Genomic DNA, 23,609 nt, shown 5'->3' with positions numbered 1-23,609 from the left:
CTAATGATTAACAATTTCCGTTCCATTTTTTTTTTTTTTTAGAATGCACTAACTCTTCAAACCCAGTAGTCAAACTGTACTGTTCACTCAGATCCCTTAATTTTTCCTTCTACCATTTACCATTAATACTACCACCATATTCCTAGACATTTCAACTAGAAACCCAATGCAAATTCATAAAATTCTTTGTTCCTGTCTCCACATTTAACCAGATGCTAAATACTTTATTTCCCTATTTCCTGAAATTGTTCCTGTCTCTCCATTTTCATTGCCACTATCCAGTCAGTCCCTCAATCAGTCCTTTTCCAAAATACTCCAATAGCTTCCTTGTCTAGGCTTTCATTCATTATTTATCAAGTCTGTTTTAAAACAATATTTTAAGATTAATAATGGTACTGTTGTGCCTTTAAACCTAAAATTCAAATTCCTAAGCAAAGATCTAGACCAATCCATGTTTTCCAATCTTGATATGTACCAATACTTTTCTGAATATATGTTCTAGTCCAGTGGTTCTCAAACTTTAGTATGCATCAGAATCATCTGGAGGCTTGTGAAAAACACAGACTGCTGGGCCCCAGCCCAAGTTTCAAGATTCCGTAGGTCTGGGGTAGGGCCGAGAATTTGCATTGCTAATAGTGTTCACACTCTATTGCAGGTCTAGGGAATCACACTTTTAAGAATGACAGCCCTACACAATTAACTACCCCCATTCATAAATACATCATATCTACCTTTCACAAATTATCTGCTCTATTTATAATTTCCTCCTACTCATACCACTTCCTTTTTCATGTCTACATTTTAATACTAACAATTTTTTATGACTCAATTCGAATGTTATCTCGTCCACTAAAACTTTCTCAAATCACGACTATTAGAAATAGTCTCTCCAGTATATGTTGTGTTAGTGGGACTAGCCACGATTTCGCTGTTTTACGTTTATTTATATTTACTCATTCATTTATTCTAAGCTTATTGAGTGCTTACTGTGTACCAAGTACCCTAATGCTTTCATTTTTAGTGGAAGGAAAATTGGTACACAAATATGTTAGATAGTGTTAAGTACCTTGGAAAACAAAACACAAGGTAAACGGAAAAGAGAATGCTAGAGATGTGATGCTACTTTATACTTTATGTGGGATGTTCAAGGAAGGCTTCCATCTCTCTTATAAAAGGATATTTGAGCTGGGTCCTAGAGCAAACCATATAGAAATCCAAATGAAAAGTGTTTCTGGCAGACAAAACAAAAGCCAAGTGCAAAGGCCAAGGGCAGGGGCATACAAGTTGAAGGAAGGGCAAAAATGCTAGTGCAGCTGAAGGTAATTAGTGGAGGCAAAGAGTACTATGGGACTAGTCAAAGAGATAGACAAGAGCCTTATCATGAAGCACTAGAGTCCACTGTAAGAATTCTGGCTTTGATTCTGAGAAAGAAAAGCATGGAAGGTTTAGAAGAGATCTCACATGTCTTTAAAAGGATCACTTTGGCTGTATGGAGAATAAACAGAAGAACTGAAAGCAGAGAGAGAAAATAATCCAGGGAAAAGATAACTGTGGTTTGGATCAAGATCATAACAGTGAATGCAGTAGTCGGATACGTCTTTTCTCTCTTACCAAATGATTCAGTTCCTTGAAGGCAGAAGTTGTGACTTTTTCCTCCTTAAATCCCCTATAATCATTAAAATGAAGCTTTTCACATAGTTTACAGCCAATTTTTTTTTTCTTTTAGGAATACTTTCTACAACATTTTTATGATACTTAATGCATCTAGAGCTATGCCTAAAATAATTAAGGATAATTCAACTAATATTAAGAAAAAGTTAAGTTATATACTGTTGGACAGACACATATGTAGCATTTTAAGAGCACCTTTATTAAATTATGAGCATTTAATACTTGAAGGTAACTTCAAAGTATAAAAGAGAGAACAAAGAATCTCAAGAGCTTAAGAACAAAATGACTTCAGTTAATATAGAAAATTAAGAAACTATACATACAATAATTTTTTTCATAAAATAAAGAAGTTAAGGAGCTGCGTATTAAGACTTAAGTGCCAAGAAGGGAATTCCACATCCACTCTAAGTATATAAACACAGAATGACACATAGGAAATCAAAATAATAAAAGGATAAATGAATTTTAAGATTCTCACAACTTAGTTCTATTTTTTTACAACTTTCTCCTCTCTAGATCATAAGTTATATATGCTCACTGTAGTAAATTTGGATTATATATGAAAACAAAATCATCCATCATTGTACTTGCCCAAATACAACCACTGTTAACATCTTGCTATATTTCCCTTTTCAAGCTGTGTGACTTGGGGTTAGTTGCTTAACCTCTCTGAGTCTCAGCTGCACTATTCATAAAATGAAGATAAAAATAGCATCTATCTCACAGGGTTGTTGCAAAGAATAAATGAGAATCTAGGACAGGGGCTGACATACTTTTCCTTAAAGAGCCAAAAAGCAGCTTATGGACCATACATCCTTTATCCCAACTACTCAGCCCTGCCTTTGTATCATGAAAGCAGCCATAGAAAATGTAAAAATGAATGTGCATACTCCAATAAAGTTTTATTTATAAAAACAGGCAATACTGCTTATGTCACAATGGCTTACAGTAAAGTTTCATAACTTTTTGGTGTGTTTGGAATGTTGTTGGGTTGTGTTTGTTTTTTTAGCAAGTTTTGAAATTCTTTTTTTTTTTTTAAGATTTTATTTATTTATTCATGAGAGCCAGAGAGAGAGGCACAGGCAGAGGGAGAAGCAGGCTCCCCACTGAGCAGGGAGCCTGACGCAGGACTCGATCCCAGGACCCCGGGATCATGACCTGAGCCGAAGGCAGAGATGCTTAACCATCTGAGCCACCCAGGTGCCTAAGTCTTGAAATTCTTAAAGAGAATCTGACAAACAAAAAACAGACCAAAAAAAACCTCAGACCTACTCAACAAGGAAATGGCAAATACAACTTTTTGCAAATAATTTCAGAGAGTTTACAGACTCTGAAGTATACGAATGGCTCCTATATTCTATCATCAGAAAATCTGATTTCTAATGAATCGGCTCATTTGACTTATCTTCACACTTTCCTTTTCTAAAATCCACATGTGAGCACAGTGAGACTACACCAGCCTACATTCAAACTATATAATCCTGCTACCAATTTTCCACCTCAATTTTTTTGTATTATTAGATTTTCCTAAGTCATTACATAGTCATTGAACACATCATTTTTTAAGGCTAAATAATAGTTTATGAGGGTTGAGAAGTTTTCAACTATTTTAGATGTTCTGGTTGCTTTTCCATTTTCAACTTATTACTTTCATTAATTACAATTAATGTTATGATGAATAGCTTTCTATCTAAATTTACACTTCCTCAAAAGTTAATGCTTTAAGGAAAATTACTAAGCCAAAAGGTAAAAATTATTTTTAATGTTTGTCATATATTTTGATGAACAGTGGTCCAGAAAGGTTGTGGTGATTTTTACTCCCACCAGCTGAAAATGAGCTATCCATTTCACGACCCCCTCGTGAGCATGGAATATAAATTTTAGACTTTACTTTTACTTGAGAGATCTTTAGGCAAGAGTTTTTCAAAGCATGGTAAAAGGATAGGTAATTAAGTCGAAAAATGAATATCCACTATCCCCTGGATTAGTACGAATTCCACATCTATGCAAGGTTATATCTAAGTAATATGGAAATAAACTTTAAAATCACTTAATATCTAAAACATATCCCATACTCTCCTGTCTTCAAAACACAGGAGTGTGTGTTTTGAAGACAGGATGTTTTTAATCATTATTTCTACTCCGTCCACAACTGCTTTATCAAATACATATTCACAAATGCTACAATAGATACCAAATGCATATTCCTAGGTACAGTATAATGTATGTGTATACTAAAATGGCTAAGTACACACACAGGCTCTTGACAATCCGGCTGGCCAGATTCCAATCCGACAATCACATACTAGCTACAGTGCCTTAGTCAAGCCATTTACTCTCTTGGTCTTAGTTTCCTTATCTCTAAAATGGAAACAGTGGCACATAACCTGTAGGGTAATGGATTAAATGATAAAACACATGAAAGGACATTGCAGCACCTGATACTTGGAAAACACACAAAATATGACTTATATATACATATATAGAACATTCCAAAGAAATAAACCTTTCAGATATTAAAAATATAAAATACACACATCTAATCAGTTACAGTAGTGATTAGTGAGTATTTAGAACATTTCAATCTCAAAATAGACAATGGTTAGTTTTAGTAAACTCCAGTTACAGAAATATGTATTAATAAACTGGGTATAGGGCGCCTGGGTGGCTCAGTTGGTTAAGCGACTGCCTTCGGCTCAGGTCATGATCCTGAAGTCCCGGGATCGAGTCCCACATCGGGCTCCCTGCTCAGCAGGGAGTCAGCTTCTCCCTCTGACCCTCCCCCCTCTCATGCTCTATCTCATTCTCTCTCTCAAATAAATAAAATCTTTAAAAATAAAATAAACTGGGTATACATTTTATTGGAACATTATATATACCCACTTATATACATATACATATTCTCATTGTATATAGAGCAATGTTGTACACCTATTAATATCTACAGTAGTCCCCCCTTATCTTCAGGGGATACATTCCAAGTCCTCCAGGGGATACCTGAAACCACAGATAGTACCAAACCCTATATATACTATGTTTCTTTCTATACGTAAATATCTATAATGAAGTTTATTTTATAAATTAGGCACAAAAAGAGGTTAACAATAATAACTAATTATAACACAGAACAATTATAACAATTTCCTAAAACAAAAGTTATGAGAATGTGGTATCTCTCTCTCTCAAAAATACCTTATTGTACTGTGCTCACCCTTCTTCTAACGATGATGTGAGATGATAAAATGCCTACATCATGAAATGAAGTGAGATGAATGACACAGGCAATGTGACATAGTGTTAGGCTACTACTGACCTTTTGACAGTATGTCAAAAGGAGGATCATCTGCTTCTGGACCACAGATGACCTCGGGTAACTGAAATTGCAGAAAACGAAACCGTGAATAAAGGGGCTACTGTACTGACAGAACCGCTTCTCTTACCTTCTCTCTTTCCACCTTTCACTTCTCTGTACCATGTTTTACCACAAATGGAGCCAGAAAAATAAGCTTGTGCCCTTCTTTCTCAAAGTTAATTAACTGATCAATTACAACATAATGAATTATCTAATCATATAACTAATCATGCCTTTACCTATGCAGATAAGCACTGCTGAACAAAAGTACAGACTAGCGGTTACTCTACATTCATTATCAGCAAATTCAAACGTTCTGTAGGCCAATTCAACCTACCTCTCTAAGAAGCTACCATTTTAGATCTCCATTTACCTTCAATCTCCAACCAGCGTCATGTACTCTCAACAGATGAACTTTCCTGTTACCCCAAAGCTCCTATATAAAGCAACCCCTCCATTTGTGCTTTGAATCTTAACCTTCCTTCCCTTTTTGGCATCTTATATTATAGATTATCCCTTCTTTCTTTTGTAGATTTATGTCATCCGTTCAAATGAATCATTTTCATCAGATTTTAAACATGCCAAATTCTCACCGCTCTATTTTTTTAAATACTCACCTTTAAACCACAAGCTCTCCAGCTTGTACCCATATCATTTCCTCTCCTTTGTAAGTTATCTATACTTACTGTCTCTCTTTCTTTGCCTCTCACTCCTCAAACTACTCCAGTCTGACTCCTGCTCCCATCACCACATCAAAACAGCTCTGCTTAAGGTCACCAAAGACCTCTCCATGTTAATTCAATGGTTGGATCTCAATAGTTCTCAACGTCAAGTATCATTCACTCCATCCTGAAACATTCTCTTCCATTGACTTCTCTGACACCATAGTTACTTGGTATTCTTCAACCTCTTTAACTAATCCTTCTCAGATTTCATTTGAAGACTCAATCTTTTCTATCAGGAAATTTAACTATGGAGTTGCTAAAGTTTCATTTCTAAGTCCTCCTTCTTTTACCATTCCATTATTATCTCCCTATGTTAACTTATTCATACACATGGCTTCAAATACCATCCATCCACACAGCTAGGATGACCAGACCTCACTTCTACACTCTGGATTCTGTAAATCCAGCTATCTTTAAGATCTCTCCTTGGCTGAGGAAAGGCATCTTAAATTTAACATGTTCAAACTAAACCAAAAAATCTCAGCAGACTTCAACTTGCCCAAGAATCCAAAAATAGGCAAGCCTCTTATTAGGCCCTATTTTTATAGTATTGTATACCTATTCTTCATAGAACGTATCAAAGTTATAACTGTACACAAAAACAAGGACAATGTTTGCTTACTACTAAATACCCAATGCCTTATATAACTGACAAACTTCAACTATAGTATCAATGTCTTTTTTTCCTAATGCCTAGATGGAAAGCCTTTCAGCTATTTTCATATTCACTTCTGCTTTGAAGAGTTGAGTGTACCTAGTGCTTGGTACAGAGTGTCAGTGTACTAGACTTTAGGATCTTACGTAACAAATCATACAGACATAACTCCTCTCGTGTTGAGTTTGCCACCAGTATTCCACCATGACTCTAACCAGGTGACATTGATTGGGCCTCATACTAGGAACAGACCCATAGTGAATACAGTATACTGCTGAAAAAATGAGCTGACCTGTCAGAGAAATAGGGAGCTTAGAAATCAATGAGATATATACTATATGAAAGTTAAAGGTTACCTATCTAGAATTAGATTTATTGGAAATTATGGAACTTAAAAATAATCTCTAATTTAGACTAGGTACTAATATAAATGATTTACAATGTAATGAGAATTAATATTTAGCTAAGCAAATTACCTTAGACTTTAAATGTTCCACTATCCTTACCATTACATATTAATATACATTTAAAATGGTATACCAATTAACCATATTTTACTGATCTTATTTAAGTTTTCAAATAACTTACCAGACACCGATTTTACCATAGCTTTCTTGAATTTCATTTAAAGTTCTCTTTTCTGCTTTTGTTTGTAATTTCTAAGGTATAGTTTAGTACTTTTTGGCAGAAAAATCAAGATTCAGTGCCAACAATAATAGTACAACTGGTGCCTCACTTCTGTTTGGCAGAACTGCAAAATGATGGTATCATTAAAATACTTAAAAGCAATGAACTTCACTTAAAAATATTTTCTGCTACAATTTTATCTACAAAATTAAAATTGAGATTGATTTTTTTTAAGCCAGTATGATGGGTGGTTATTAGAAAGCAATATGGACATATTTTTAATGCAAGATTATGTATAAAGAAGTTATTTAAATTTAGGGTTTCATTGGTTAACCTAAAATGACCTTTATAAGTTCACTTAACCAATTCATTTTTTAAAAATTTACATATTCTTAGGAAACAAGGAGTTAACATTTTATCATACTCAAGTAATCTGGCATTTACTGCATTTATTCACAGAAAATAAGGAAGGTAGGAAGAGTAAAAAATAAAATGTGTTTTTTATACTTTATTTTTCCTCTGATTAGAAAGGTAGTTGGTTTAATCCAGAAAATATAAAAAAATTAGTAAGTGTAAAGAAAATAATCAATTCATCTATAAACTTATCACTAAGAAGTTATCCACTATTAACAATTTGGTGTATTTCTTTTCAATCTTTTTTATTTACAAAAGTGACATTACCTGCTTCCTGTGTGTTTTCAGTAGATATTATACCATGAACAGTTTTCCATATGAACAAATATTTAAAAATATGACTGTCAGGAGAACATAGTATTCTACTATATGTAACAACTCCCCTAACTTTTGTCATTAAGGTTATTTTCAAGGATTTGCTATCATAAATAATGTCATAAGGAACAATTAGTACCATTCAATTCTGAAAGTCAACCTAAAATGCATTAAACAACATCAACAAAGCATTTAGCTCCCCAAATATAGCCATCAAGATCTAGGGTTCATTTTATTTTGTTTTTCCTAATTATAATAAATTAATGTGTTTCCATGGAAATCACCTTTTATGAACACTGGAAATGTGCCAAATGTGTCAAATTTTGAAAACCATTTTTAAAAAGCTAAAATTTTAATTTGCAATTTAGTAATAAAAATTATTTTGCCAAAAGGAACACACAAAGTAAATCTGTGTGATGAAATTATTTCTAGCTCTGAATATTCACTACAGAGTACATCAAGAAGTAGGATATTCTTTTTCCCAAAAGTAAATAAATCACTCTGAATTAGTTTCAGTTCTTTTCCTTTTCATCATCTTTCATGTCTCTTATTCTTTATTGAGCTGAAAAACTAATTTGAGACTTCTAGTTAAATGTGGCAGATTGAACACTCATTTATTTCTGCTCCCACTTGAAAACTCCACTGAAATAACAGTAAAAATATTTTTGTATTAAAAGACCTAAACCCACAAGGAGGAAAACAGTGAAAAGAGAAAGATGACAACATTCAAATAGCTATTATTTAGCTGGGGGGAGAATTCAGGAACAAGTTAATTTGTCCTGAAGAACACCAGAAAATCTCAGGAATCTGAAATACCACCTATCTCCAAAAGTGGAGGTGAGAGTGAGAAACAGATCTGTTCAAAGTCTCCCCTAGATCCCTTCAACTCCTAGATCAATGGAAACTGGATTCTCTGAAGAGGCTGAACTGTAAGAGACTCAGAAATGACAGGGCAGTGGAGGAAGGGGTTAGAAGGAAGGGAAGCAATATAGAGGAAAGCAGGGAGGGGTGGTAAAATCAAAGTGTACAAACTGATCAGTGAGTCGGTAAGGTACTCCCTACTTTCTCCACCAACTAGGCTAACTGATCATATCTATAACGAGAAAAAAAAATTATAAACATAGAGGTAAAAATCATAAGCGCTATAAGAGTTGCAAGTGATTGTCTCCAGGGAATATGTGGGTTAAGAAGGGGACAGAGTATTACTGCTGCTTTTTATGATAAGCTGTGTGGGGGGATAAAAAGAAAAAAACTGGTTGCCTCTCTAACATCTATTCTTCTTTTCTTCTCCCTTACTAGCAGAATCACAGACATGTGTTTATCAGGAAAAATAATACAAAAAAAAAAAAAATACCAAAAAGTCCTAACATTGTTTTTCAGATGGGGATAGCTAACAAGATGGAAATGGAAGTCACTGAGTAGGATTTGGGCAGTATATGTTTGGCTTACCCCAGACACACCCTGTTCCTGCTACTTAGAACTCCCGATGTGATGACTGGAACTCCAGAAACTATCTTGAGTCATGAGGCAAACTTGAGATAAGACAAGGATGACTGATAAGAAAAAGCAAATGATGGTACTACGATGATAAAGCCACCATATCATTCCAATACTACTCATTCAAGACTTTTCACATAAAAAATAAATGTATACAACTGTTTAAGCTCTTTAAGTCAAGTCTCTATTAGAAGCAAAATGCAATTCCTGATATTTAAGTCCTGTAGGATCTTTTAAAATAAATACATATGAAACATTTATAAAAATTCAAATAAATTAAAAAATAATTCCAATTAATAGCAAGAATTGTTAATAATGTATTCTTATATCCTAAGAAACTACTCAAAGAACTATAAACACTATGTAAATTCTATATTAAGACTAAAAAATAAAGACTATATTTTCCAAAAACAATTAAATTTTAATTTCTCTAGGGGCACCTGGCTGGCTCAGTTGGAAGAGCATGTAACCCTTGATCTCAGGGTCATGAGTTCAAGCCCCACGTTGGGTGTAGAGATTACTTAAATAAATAAGACTTAAAAAAAAAAAAGCTTAAATTTTAATTTCTCTAAAGTAAGAGACATTAACATGTATTTTAAAAAATACATGTTTGCCATTTGTATCAGTATTACAGACATAAAGTATCCACTGAGTTCCAAAGTAAGGGTATAGTGGGGTTTCTCAACTTTGGCACTATTGATATTTTGGGCCAGATAATTTTTTGTTGTTGGGGCTGCCCTGTGCATGTTCAACAGCCTTCCTAGCCTCTACACACAATATGCCAATAGCAACCCCCCAATGAAGACAATCAAAAATATCTCCAGACTTAATGAAGGTCCCCTGAAGGAAACAAAATCTCTGAGAAATGTAGTTGTTTTTGCACATCATTTAGTACTTCATCAGGGTCTTCTATTAAATAACAGAATTTTAGAAATGTAACATTCCTAAATTTTCTCTAAATTTCATTGTGGGAGAAAAACTATAAGTGACCTACAGATTAGATTATCTCTAGTGTCCGTCTTAAACCTTCAGAGGATTTCACATGACAGAAATATTAATAGCTTCTATCTATTTAATCTTACCTATGTGCTAGGTATAGTACTGAGCACTTCAGGTTCATTCTCTCCTTTTCTACTCATGACATCCTCATGGGATGGCTATTAACCATATTGTAGTAAAAAACAATTTAAAATCTATTTTAATCAACATATCAAAATATTTCCAGAAATACTTCTTTATCATTCACTATATTCTTTCTGGCACTAAACTAAGAACAAAAGTACCTTAACTTGCTAGTATACAATTTATGATGAAAACATTTCAATATACCTAGCTGCAAGGTAAGCTGAATTATTACAACCTTGGAAGTTTGGAGAAATAGTTCACAGTACCAAAGAAGTCAGAGAAATAATAATTATCTGACTATTTCTTGAAATATTTTTTATACTGTGGCATAATGAAAGAGTACTTTTAAAATTTTTCATCCTTGATTCCTGAGTACTTCCAGTAACTACTTTTCCCTTTCACACAACTTGCCAGAAAAAGTTCATTTTATAATTATTTGAGGATTTTTTTTTTTAAGATTTTATTTACTTATTTGACAGAGAGAGAGCACAAGCAGGGGGAGCAGCAGTGGGAGAGGGAGAAGCCAAGCTAGGAGCCTGATGCTGGGCTCGGTCATGACCCGAGCCAAAAGCAGACACTCAAGCGACTGAGCCACCAAGGCTCCCCTAATTATTTGAGGATTTATTTGTAATTTCAATCTGCCTTTCAGTAAAAATTGAAGGCTGGGTTCAAATCCCAGCTTGCCCACCTACTGGAACTGAAGACAAGTTAACTTTTTCAGGCCTCAACTTCAGTTATGTAACTTGCATAATAAGACCAATATGAAGGCCTTAATAGTAGGCCCTCAATAAAAATTATTTTTCCCCCTCCTTTCCTCCTTAAAGCAAATGAAATGTCAGTTAAGGGCCAATTCTATTTAAGCATTTGTTCAGAGTCTACTAGTAAGAGCCAAGGAAGGATGTGACAGAAGCAGTTAGTCCAACATTAGACCATGTAACCAACACTTTCAATCTCTCAAATTCATCATCTCAAAAACTAGCTGAAACCTCAGGAGCTATTCCCTTAGTTTAAGATTTTTATAATTACTGGTATTGCTTCTCAAATAAAAAAGTATACCATCAAAGTATTGAGTGTAGGCATAATTTATTACGTACATTACCTACTGTCTTCTGTTTTACTTTTCCTTGTGGTAAAAGACACAAGAAGCTCTCTTCAAGTGTTCCTTCCTCTTTCCCTTCACCCACACAACTAACTGCCAAGAAATTTTGATTCATATTTCTTTCTAAAAGGAAGATAAATAGGAGCCTTTCTTCTCAACACCACAAGGCTCCGTGTATAATTCATATATTTAGTTAACTGTCACACACCCAAGTGTATATTATCCATTTTATCGATAACCCATGATTAAGTAATTTCCTAATGAATGTACATTACTTAATATTATTCTTAGTAAATATTAGGAAACCAAATGCTTAAAAAGAAACAATCTTTGGGAATTAGTTATACGAACCAATGCTTCCCTTACTGGCAAATAAAACAGTACTATACAAGAATTATATTAAACAATGGATAAAATTCAACTTAATAAAGATAATCCTTTATTCCATCTTAAAGTTTTATACAAAAAAGAACTTCCCAAAGCTCACCTGCAAGGCAGAACTAGGACAGGAGCCCTAGAACAGATCTACTGGTAATCTAGAGTATATAAAATATGTAATGAGGTTTCAGGTGAAAGTTGGTAACATCAAAGTATGTCAGTATAACTTAACTCATAACTTAGCAATATAAAATAAAAGTTCGTTAAGTATTTCCTGTTTAGTTTGTTTTCTTGGATATTTAGGAGGTAGTGGAGTTTTATAGAACCATCAACTTCATTTGTTCTTAAAATAATTTACTGTCACTATTCAGATGCTGTATTTCACAAGCTAAATTTACTCATTTGTTCTTAAAACAGATTTCAAGATATAGAAGAGCAGTTAAAAGTTCTACAGAAATGTTCTGGCCCTCAAAATTTCAAATTCTACAGCAGTTACAAGTTACCTGATTAAGTAAATTAACAAAGCTAAATGTAACCAAAACCAAGTTGCTCATTAATAATATAAAAAGCAAAACATAGAAAAAATGAAAACATTTTCTGCCATTGACTATATTAAAGAAATCAATTGTAACCTTATTTTCAGAAATTTAAAATTACCGTAGATACAAAGTCTACCTATAACATGGTTTCTACATATAAAACATAGCTAGAATATAAGTACTGTAAAGACACTAATCTCTAAATCCAGTGAATGCCAATACCAAAAAAAAAATTTTTTTTTCAATAAAGTCACTTAATAGCAACGCCAAAGAAAACTGACACACTTTATACCAAGACAATTTCCACCTTCAAACCAACTTATCTATGGAAGTGGGAGGAGGAAGTTAAAAAACAATTTATTTAACCTAAAATGCTAAAAACTTACCTGAAAATGTCAACTCCATCCTTTTTCTTTCAATGCTTGCCAAGGCATAAAAATCAAATTTCAGGAAACACAATGCTCACTTCTTGTTAACTTTATTCCTACTTGTTACCACAATGAAATTAATAGCTAAGTTCAATTAATATGTAAAAGATTCAAATCCTTTACATACTCTCTCATTTAATTACTCTCCCTATTTGGCAGGAGAGGAAAGGAAGGCACAAAGAGATTAAGTAACTTGTAGGTTACTTAGGTTACAAGGTAACACAACTAGGAAGTGGTGGAGCCATGATTTGAACCCTATACATCCAAGATAATAAACAAATAAAAAAAGAAACGGAGTGTTAAAGGAGTGTTAAAAAAAAAAATCCAAAACAGTTCTCAAAACAAGAGTGTTGTGAATGAGAATGAAATGTTTAAACTATAAATACACGTAGATGTGAATGTAAATTACACAAATTTTACCCCTAGACAAGTACTTTGTTGCCCTAATATTTGATTATGGTCAAACACTTTAAACTACATCAAATTGTAGTGGCAGACGACCAAGAAAATAATTTACCGTCACCGTTCGGACACTGCATTTTACAGTCTACATAAAATACACCGTAATTTAAAACATGGAAGGGGGGGTGAGGTAACCAGAGCAATAGTTTAAGGAAAACTACTTTCTCCATCAGCAGTTCATTAGAAAAGAGAGTACGTGTGTCGAGGAACCAGGGTAAGAAAAGGAAAGATGACAATCACACTGCCTTAACCCCACCTCCCAAAAAAGTAACTGGAGAACTGGCCCACTGGGATCTCAGGAGGGGATGACAGGAGACCCTAGCAGAGGGGGAGGGGTGGCGATGACAGGAGAGGGGGCGGTAGAGAGAGGGCATGCCACCCATCTCCGAAAAAGGGGAGAATACGGGGGGCAAGGGGCGGAGAAGGGAAGGCAGGAAATGTTGCCAGAGATTCCAAATGAGGTGAGAAGGAACAGGGTAGGAAACCCAAGAAGGCGGGACCCTCGGGCAGAAAGGGGTCTGTTTGGAGGAGAGGAGGCATGTCAGTACACAGCCTTCCTGCCAGCTGACCCTCCTTCCCTCCAGCCCCTCCACCCCTGACAAACTCTCACTTTCTCAGCAACCCTAAACCCGCGGGTCATCCCAGTCCCGCTCCCTGCCCCCCACCCCAAGCGGGATAGGTGGAGAAGGGAGCTTCACTCTCTCCTTGTTGGGCTGGGGGAGCGAACACCGGACACAGCCCTGATTCGAGAACGAGAAGGCCAGGAGACGCAGGGAGGCCCAAGACCCGGGTGACAAGTCCGGGAGGCCGACGGGCGCCTCACCTGACAGAAGCGTCGGCAGTAATCCCGACTGCTGATCCCAAAGCCGCCGACACCGCAGCTGCCGCCGCCAGCGCCACCTCTGCCGTCGCCCGCAGCTCTAAACCCAACAGGGCCTGGCGGGGACTCCACAATGGCCACGAGCTCTTCTCCGAGGCGTTCGGCCTCTTGATCGCTCTCTTCCTCCGCCATGAGGCTCTCGCCGCCCAGCGCGTACCAGCCCCTACGCCGCCGCCGCTGTAGCTGCCTCGGCTAACCTCCTCCTCCTCTAGTTCCCTCCCCCTTCCCTCCGCCCCAGCCGGACAGGGGCCTCTCGGCTGGCTCTACTTCCGGCTCCGCCCACCCACGCCCCCAGTTTTCATTGGAGAAGTCTAGCCGCCAATCATACACATGCCCACCCTTCCACTCCCATTGGCCAAATCAGCCGTCTGTTTGATAGACTCGCGGTCTGTTGGTCAATGCTGCTCGGCGGTTGCTGGGGACCGCCTACGAGCTTTGCCGTAGGCGGCGCAAGAGGACGGGGCGCGGCGGGGGACACGGCGGCCGCCGCGGGGCTCGATCGGGCAACGGCGACGACGGCGGCGGCGGCGACGGGTCTTCTTCCTCCCTCACTCCCTTGCTCCTTTTTTTCTTTCTCCTCCTTTCCCTTCCGGCCGGGTCTCGTCCACTTCCCCTAACGGCGGCCCCGATCCTACGGTACCGAGGAGCTAGGGAGGCCGAGGGTGGGCCCGGCCGTTGGTGCGGGCTTTGGGCCCGGGGCCTTCCGTCCTGAAGCGGGAGCCGGGGGCGGGGCCGGGACGCCGTTGTCGGCGGGAGGAAGAGGGAGGAGACGGGAAGCCTGACAGCAGACGCCTCCGCCAGGCGCCTGCCGCCTCCTCCCCCGAGACTGCCGCCAACTCCGCTGTGGAGTTCCCGGGCCCACGGCCGGCAGCTGGGTCTCGGCCCTGCCCAGCTAGCGGGGCAGAGGTTGTGGGGCGCCAGCGTGCTGAGCTTGACGCGGGAGGAGGGAGTCTAGACGCCGGGAACGTCCCGCGCCCCGCCTTTCCCTCCCCCTCCCGAACCCTGGGGCCTGGGGCGCGCGAGGAGGTGCAAAGCGGGGCGGACAACTGAGAAAGGACTGGGTTGAGGAGTGTTGAGGTAAACGTTGGGATCCGGATTTGTTGTGTGGAGTTAACCTAAAGGGAGCGGTTTTAAAGACACCTCCGTGGTGGCTGTGTCGTTCTTGTTCGTCTTTTTATCTACCCTTCGTTCCCTCCCCCTCCCCCATTTTTTCTTTCCATTTGTTTTTCATGTTTTACAGTAAAGGCATGACTTCCCGGCACCACAGGGAAAATAGGGTGCAAGCCCAGAAACTATTTCCCCATCACCACTTGTTGAAAAACTGATTTGAAGGCATCTCCGGGTTTGAACAAACGAAAGTGCCAGGATTTCAAGCGTCTTTGGTTTTGCGCTGGAGACCCTTCACTACTAACTATCAAGACGAAAAAAACTGGAAAGTGATCGGGTAAACACTTAAACTTGAAAACTTCTGAGTTTTATTTCGATCTAGTAAATAATTTGCTTCTTCGTTTTTGTTGGCTAATTCCTGCTCTTAACTTTTTAACTTCCTCGTTTAAAATATCTTTACCTTCTGTTGAAAACACTTTTGTTATTCGGGTCTCTGTAAAGTCGAGCATCCTCTACTGGGTGGTTATTTGCCTCTACAGTAACACAAACAGATTTTTGAAAGTTACAAGACATTGGAATGTTTAGGCCTTTCACGTTAGCACAAACTGAGCATTTTACGCTTCAGAGAATAATGAACATGTTTATTGTTTTAAAGTTTGAAATCCAAATATTTAAAGACAGAAGACTTTCACAGCGCAAGATTTAGGTATTCCTGGGCACAGATATTTAATGTTTTTCATAACTAGCTTAGAACAAAATTAATCATAATTTTGACTGATTTTCTATGGGAGTAAAAAATACGTACCATTGACTTAAAGTACCAACATGTGTAATGGAATTCATTGCTAACTGTTTTGGGGGCAGGAATCCTATCGGTCTTGTCTGCCATTGAAAACCTATAGCCTAATACAGTATTTGGCACATGAGGGTCAAGCATTGAACAGTTTGTTAATGGAAAGAAAATAGAATCAAGTGTATTAAAACTTTATCATATTTTGCCGAATTTCTGTGAAACGTTAAGTTTGCCTCTGAGTTTATGTCCACAGGTGTCTAACACATTGGCAATTTAGAGTTCTTTCGAGAAAGATTTTCTAGAACCCAATTACGAATTCTCTAGTATGGGTTCAGAGAATACTCCGTTATTGCTGATTACACTTTTAAAGCATTGTTGTTGAGAATGTACTTAGGAATTTTTCTTTAATGTATTAATAGAGACCAGAATTCCATCTTGAATTGTATCAAATTCATTTTAATTTCTTATATATAAGCTAATGTGAGAGCTTAGCCCAAAGGCATGGCTCCAGAGAACAAATGGTTGTCACTGACAACATTTGTTCAGTATTTCAAGTTTTTAGTGTCTGTAATGTAATGTCATGATTTTGGCAAAGATCATAAAAATTTGTTATTAGGGTAAATTGAGAAATTATTAAGCTGCTTCTGAGTTAAATACTTAGAAAAATAGTAAAGATAGTCATTTACTTATTCCATCAACAAATTGTGATTGAGCACCTATCATATTTACTAGGCACTGTGTTAACTTCTTAGATTTGTTCTAACTTACTAGTTAATAAGTGAAATAAGTAATTAACAAACGTATTAGTCTTTAATGGAAAAAAGAGGGGAAAAGTGTTAGAAAAAGCACTTTGCATATCTTGATTATCACGCTCTAGAAAACTCAGTGGAGGTATATATGCATTAAAAAATGACTTACGTTGAGCTCTGTACCTTGGCTTTAACATTTAATGTCATTGTTGCTGCTGTTGATTGCAGTTGGTCTGTTTATTTTTCAGTTTTTGCTTTTTTTCTTCTCAGAACAAATCTTCATATAGAATTAGGCCAGTTTAGTGGCCCACCTGTTTGAACAAACTTTGTACACAATTGCCTACAATTGTGTTCCTAAAATCAGTTGTCCCAGAACTGTGAAGGTAAAAGAAACTCTTTTAAACTTCAGCACACATCTAAATTGAATGAGAGTAACATAATTAATACCCTAAATATTGACATCAGATTAGGTTTTCCTAAAAGATAGTGACATCTGGGTTAGTTGGAGTTCTTTTTTCATAGTTCTAATTTATTTGAATTTCATCAAATTCAAGGAAAGGACCCAGTTGTTACTAGTAACTTGCTCTGGTTTTGCCTTCCCTTACACATTTCAGGTAAGACTTAATGGACACACAGTCTATTAATTTAAATTAAGTTTTCTGAAGTCTTTAAGTCTTGAAATGTTTATACCTGCTTTTTATTGTTAATTACTTCCCGAATGAGTTTTGTTGTAACAGTTATTTTTGTTTCTCTTGTTTTGAAAGAACCTATTCAGAGTCAGAATGGAAAGATTTGTAGTGACAGCACCACCTGCCCGAAACCGTTCTAAGACTGCTTTGTATGTGACTCCCCTGGATCGAGTCACTGAGTTTGGAGGTGAGCTGCACGAAGATGGAGGAAAACTCTTCTGCACTTCTTGCAATGTTGTTCTGAATCATGTTCGCAAGTCTGCCATTAGTGACCACCTTAAGTCAAAGACTCATACCAAGAGGAAGGCAGAATTTGAAGAGCAGAATGTGAGAAAGAAGCAGAGGCCCCTAACTGCATCCCTTCAGTGCAACAGTACTGCGCAAACAGAGAAAGTCAGTGTTATCCAGGACTTTGTGAAAATGTGCCTGGAAGCCAACATCCCACTTGAGAAGGCTGATCACCCAGCAGTCCGTGCTTTCCTGTCTCGCCATGTGAAGAATGGAGGCTCCATACCTAAGTCAGACCAGCTGAGGAGAGCATATCTTCCTGATGGATATGAGAATGAGAATCAACTCCTCAACTCACAAGATTGTTGACAAGGAGGTTACCACCATTGTGATCAAGATAAATGTGGAGTATTAAAGTTATGTGTTGATTGTGTGGTTCATTTTTATATTTATTTCATTTAAAATCATGTGATGCAGAATAGTTTTGCAATGTGTATATAGTTGCAGGCAAAAAAAAACAAAAACAAAAAAAAAAAACCTCACTGCAAAACTTGTTAATTTTAGTCACCAACGGTGTAAAGCAAAACTTAGGGTTTAGAGTGTGCTAGGATACCTGAAACCTGATGGTTATCTTTAAAATTGATGGTTTTTCTCCTGAAATGTTTGTGCATGGAAGAACTGCCCTGCTTTTTTACCCTGTTGCCATATATGATTATTCCTTGTGAGATTACTTAATTACTTGGATTGAACACTAGCCTAGGAAATTGAAGCTGCTGCCAGGCAACACCACTCACAGTAACTTAAAGGAATTATTTCTGAGAGGATCCTCTTCAAAAAGGAAGGGATGGTGGGAAATTGTTCTTATATCTTCAGATCCCTCGAAGAAATGACTGTCTTTTTTTTCAAACTATGCGTGTATATGATGTAGTTACCTTATCTATCTTTCAGTTCCTCACTTTTTTCACCCTTTTTAAAGGCTTATTGTATTTAGCAGCTTCAAGTGACCAAAAGACTAAAATCTTTCAGTGTCAGTGCCAAAAGCCCTGGGGAATTTTGCAGTGACATGATTTTAGTCTCTTACTATAAACAAATTTTTGAACCATAACTCATTTCAAGCATCCTCTTGAATTTGCAAGCTTTTTTTTTTTTTTTTTTAATGTCTTGATGTTAAAAGATTTCAAGATTGGCATTTTAATTTAAACAGACATTTTATGATTGAGTTTCCTGTTTTTACAGAAAACTAGTAATTTTTGGCTGACATAAGATAATAAGGAAATTACTTTCTATACATTAATTTTTCCATATGATTTATAAGACTTTAGGTAAATAGACTAGAAACAAGTTTACTTATTTTCACTTTTATGTGCTTTGCCTCTGGTGGTACAAGGTTTTTAAACATGGATGGTAAACAATTGTCTAGAAAGACGGGCAAGATTTTTGTAGTGGAGATGTGGCAGTATCCTGCATAACTGTTTGGGTGAGGAAATAATCAGTTCTGTTAAAGGTCAACCATGTTCAGGAAATGATCTCTATGTGAACCTCACTCCTGTAATGTCATCAAAGTAGCTTAGCCCAGTTATGTCCTCTCCATTGGAGACCCAAATTATATTTTTTAAAAACTAAACAGCTGAAGACTTGGACTAGAGCTTTAAAAAAGAATCTTAAATTCCTTGAAAACATTCAAGTTTAAAATATATATTTCTATTACAAAGCACTGACATGAATGCCCTATGTGACTTGGAATTTTCTTTGAGGTAATTTTACCACAAATCTTCATTAAAAAAAAAGCCAAAGTGAATAAGAAAAGGTTCTATTTTTCAGAAACAGCTTCCCATGTCTAAGTTTCTTTCACAGACTTAAGTTCCTAGTTCAGGTTGTTAAAGATGCCCAACTGATTTTTAGATTTTAAGTGGGTTTTTGTTTTCATTTTAAAATAAGCCTGCCACCAAAAAAAAAATTTCTTGTCAAAATTTGAACTATGAGTTTTTCTCATGTTTAGTTATGTAAACTAGCACAATAAATGCCTGGAGTAGTGCTGTCATTGCTAAGCACATACATGAGACCAGCGGCAAAACCAAAATGTACTTTGCTTTTACTTCCCCTAGTAAAGAATTTGCAGGCAACCATGTTTAATTTGAATTATCTAAGATGGTAGAAGATCTAAGAAGCTAGGAAAATAATTGAGTTTTAAAGCATTTTCAGAATACAAAAATGAGGTTAGATATACAATCATTCTAATTTTTCAAAATTCCATGTGATTCAGACTGCTCCCTATTTCATTATTAATTTGCACTAACAGCAAACATAGTGGCAAAACAGTTTTGAGTAGTCCTAAGCAGTAAACTGGATAATGTTGCACAAGAAAAGTCAATAATTCACATTTGAGTTTCTAGTACTTATTAATGATTTGATGATCATTTAGGTCCCATATGTCTTAATGTATTTCTCCAGGCTCCTAACTATTCCCACATACACCTTATCTAGGGGCATAATCCATCCTTCTGTTAGGATTATATCATGTCCTGAGAAGCATTTTCCATCCGTAGTGGAGGTTGGTTTGTTTACTGATTATGAAACTTTTTGTTCCCTGAAACTGGTTAACTTTGTCTCATAGTCAATTGATAAGGCAGAATGATTGTTTAGCCTGCTCAAACTGGTACAAATCCGTGAAACCATGGTTGGCATATGTTGGATAACAAATGAAAATGTCTAAGGCGTATGCGGCTGTGGAGGTGTAGTGGACGTGTGTACAGAAGCTTTCGATCTTAACTATATAGTGTTAGTGTGATGCTATACTATTGGAAAAATAGCAATTTTTTCTATTTTATAAGTTGTATGCATAAACATAAGATTTGTAATGTTTCATTTATAAACTGCCTTCTTCAACACATGCTTACCTGTTGATAGTGTTTTCTTGAAGTATGGTAGTATGTCTTCCAGAACTTCACTATATGCTTACAGTAAATAGTTACTAGCTTGTTGAAATGTTAAATTCCTTGTTGTTTTGTTTTGTTTTGTTTTATTCTGTGGGGCATATAGCAAACCTGAAGGACATTGTAATCATTTCTTACAGGGTGAAAATTTGGAAAGATTGTGTATGAGAGCCTAAATAGTTATTTTATTCATTATCATTGTTAAGACTTTTTTTTAAACAAATGCTACTTCCAGTTAATGCATTTGGCCCTACTGAATTTTGGGGGACCAGAAAACTTTGAAGAAAAAGCTCTGCATCTTACAATTGTAACCAATTAAGTAGCCGCTTGGGATTGTTCTGAAGTATTCATTGCTTAAAAACTATTGTAAGTAACAGTTGGCAAGATCTCCAAGCCGAAAGTTCCATGTTAAAACTTTTGCCTGAAAGAATTTGTATGTGAATGTTAATGGAAAACACATTTAAACAAAATAAAATTTAAAGTGGCCCAAAACGAAAGCCACAAACATTTCGTCATTTGGTGCTTAGTCTTTGTGAGGGCTCTCTGTGGTTTGACTTGCCCCAACTGCCTTTAAATGAGTGCAGATCACCTTAAAACATATTCATTAAATAGAAGATTCATCCTATAATTTCGCTGAAAATCTTAACCTAAAATATAAATTGCTTTAGTTTCTGGTCAGCACTGATTAACTTGTGAATAGTGAGGTGGCTGTCCTAAACCATTTATCTGAATCCATACTACCCTAGACTTCTAAGGTAAATACAATTCTTACCTAGTGGTATTCTACTTGTATCCACAATACTGTATTCATTAAAATTTTACTATGTTTATTTTTGTATTCCCGTGCTTGCTTTTTTTGCTCACGCATGTATCCTTAGTAAAAATGTGTCACGTTTAAAGTTTTGTCTCTGTGACTTTTAGAAATAAATTTCAAAAAAATTGTCTCAGAAGTTTTGAAAGCATTTTGTGAGTCAGTAACATCTATATATTTTTTAATTATTTATTTTAAGTAATTTCTGCACCCAACGTGGAGCTCAAACTCATGGTCCCAAGATCAAGAGTCACATGCTCTGCCAATTGAGCCAGCCAAGCGCCCTGTATTTCATTTTTCTAAGTAACATATTTTGTAGTTCCAAAATAGCAACAGAATTTTACTAATTTGAGTTTTATTTTTCTCCTACTTATATCTCTATAGGATTATTAGCCCTTATGACCAATGTAAAAGTATATATTTTGTCAAATCAGATACACATCATGGCTACAAACAGCTCTTTTCCTTAAAAATTACGTAGGTAATAGTTAACCTAATAAGCACATTTAATTGGAAACATTTTAATTTTCTACTTCTAGAAATACTATTTATGAAAGACAAGGGCCTAATTTGCACTTCATATGTTTTATTGGGTTTTTCAAAGATTTGCTATATTCTTACCATGGGGGGTAAAAAAAAAATGCAAAAAAGTTGAAAATTGTCTTGCCTTTTAGTAGTTTTACATAGTTTTGAGGGCATATATTTCTCCTAGTCACTTCTGTCTGTCAAAGAATTAATGAATTTATAAAGTATATTACCTGGGATCAAAATGGTAGAAAGGACCTTAAAAAATCAGTCAATACGTCTGCTTCCAGTTTAATATCAACAAACCATGAAAGATCTGTCTTCACTTTTCCTAAAGAATCTTATCAAAATTTTTATCAAATGTAAACCAATTGAATATATGTGCTTCTGGGTCTCAGAACAGTTCCTATTTTTTTTTCTGTCTATGTATAAGTTGAGTTGTATTATGTACCTGTAATAAAGTATGTCATCACGCAAAGATGCTCCTGGGATCAGAGTAACTAACCTAGCCCTGTGAAAGCTAAAACTAGGTGGTAGAATAGGACTACTTGTGATCTGATGCATTTGATAATGTAGGGCATGATTTCCATCTGACTACCTCTCAGTATGTTACTTGATTTCAATTGTTTTATATGCATACTATGTACAGTCAATGTCTCCTTACCTCTCTCTTGTTTAAATGTTGGAATCAGATCATTTAAAAGCCTGTGTCCTCAAGTTCTTGGTTAAATTTGAATTAATATGCAATCAACTAGTATTTGTTGAGTCCCTATCCTACACCTAATACTACCCCAGCTACTGGGACACATCAGAGAAATTTATGCCTTCAAGCAGCATACATTCTAGTGATAATACAGTATCATAATTCATTGTCATAACACTGTGATGGGGCGGAGGGGACATATTGTTGTCTTTTCTAAGCAGCTCCTTTAAGCATTGTCATAAGACTAGTTAGCCAAACTGTCATCACTGGTTTTGTTTTGATTCTCAAAGTCTTATTTTGTACAAGAAGAGCAGTAAAAACTGAAAATTTGTGTACTAAATGGTCTGCATATCCTTTGAAAATCTGGTAATTTTTGTAATTCACAAAATACATATTTTCAGATTAAAATCTATTCAGCAATGGAATTGATCAATTTAAATACCAGTAAAATACAAACCTGCCACACATTTTAATGCAATGTGCATGGTAAATCAAGAGCTCCACTGAATATTGAATATCGATAATCAGTGGAACTAGTTAATCCAATGCCCTGGGCTGGTATGTATATTAGATGACAGATTCTCCAAACTTTTCTTTTTAAGCATCAAATGAATCAATGTGTAATGGAAAACATTGTTTTTATATTCATTTTTCCTCTCTGAATTTCTTCTTATGTTGCTCATATAGTACCTATTCAATAATAATAATTTTAGGTATTCTTTTTAATCAAGCAAATTCCACTTTTATGACTATATCCTATGAAACATAATAGTCCATATGTAAAGGTATATGAAAAGGAAGTTAATTTTAATATTATAATAGTAAACAACTGCAAATACTATGAATGTCCAGCAATAGGGGAATGGTCCAAAAATCATGACACATCCATATTACAGAGCTATTC

The 23,609-nt window shown here is 36.2% G+C and overlaps 2 protein-coding genes across 4 annotated transcripts in view; one reads left to right on the top strand and one right to left on the bottom strand.

Annotated features, from left to right (window-relative positions):
* The window catches only part of ZNF654 (zinc finger protein 654), an 83,317-nt gene extending 68,770 nt beyond the window's left edge, over positions 1-14,547 (bottom strand). For both annotated transcript variants that reach the window (XM_073892164.1, XM_025872995.2), the window contains exon 1: positions 14,111-14,547. In XM_073892164.1, coding sequence (XP_073748265.1) covers positions 14,111-14,299 — 189 coding nt within the window. In that variant the 5' untranslated portion in view covers positions 14,300-14,547. The remainder of the gene's footprint in view (positions 1-14,110) is intronic.
* A 104-nt stretch (positions 14,548-14,651) lies between these two features.
* CGGBP1 (CGG triplet repeat binding protein 1) lies at positions 14,652-21,173 on the top strand. Of its 2 annotated transcripts, none has more exons than XM_025873033.2 (3): positions 14,652-14,803; positions 15,408-15,611; positions 17,581-21,173. In XM_025873033.2, the coding sequence occupies exon 3, from the start codon at positions 17,599-17,601 to the stop codon at positions 18,100-18,102; it is 504 nt and encodes a 167-aa protein (XP_025728818.1). In that variant the 5' UTR covers positions 14,652-14,803; positions 15,408-15,611; positions 17,581-17,598; the 3' UTR covers positions 18,103-21,173. The 2 variants fall into 2 exon arrangements, with proteins under 2 accessions (XP_025728818.1, XP_025728826.1); XM_025873041.2 differs by lacking the exon at positions 14,652-14,803 and adding an exon at positions 14,816-15,244.
* Positions 21,174-23,609: the final 2,436 nt, after the last annotated feature.

This window comes from Callorhinus ursinus, unplaced genomic scaffold, assembly GCF_003265705.2.
Source record: "Callorhinus ursinus isolate GAN/ISIS: 27379988/994484 unplaced genomic scaffold, GSC_fseal_2.0 scaffold1, whole genome shotgun sequence".
Taxonomy (NCBI): Eukaryota; Metazoa; Chordata; class Mammalia; order Carnivora; family Otariidae; genus Callorhinus; species Callorhinus ursinus.
This window is presented reverse-complemented; position numbering and strand designations above follow the sequence as displayed.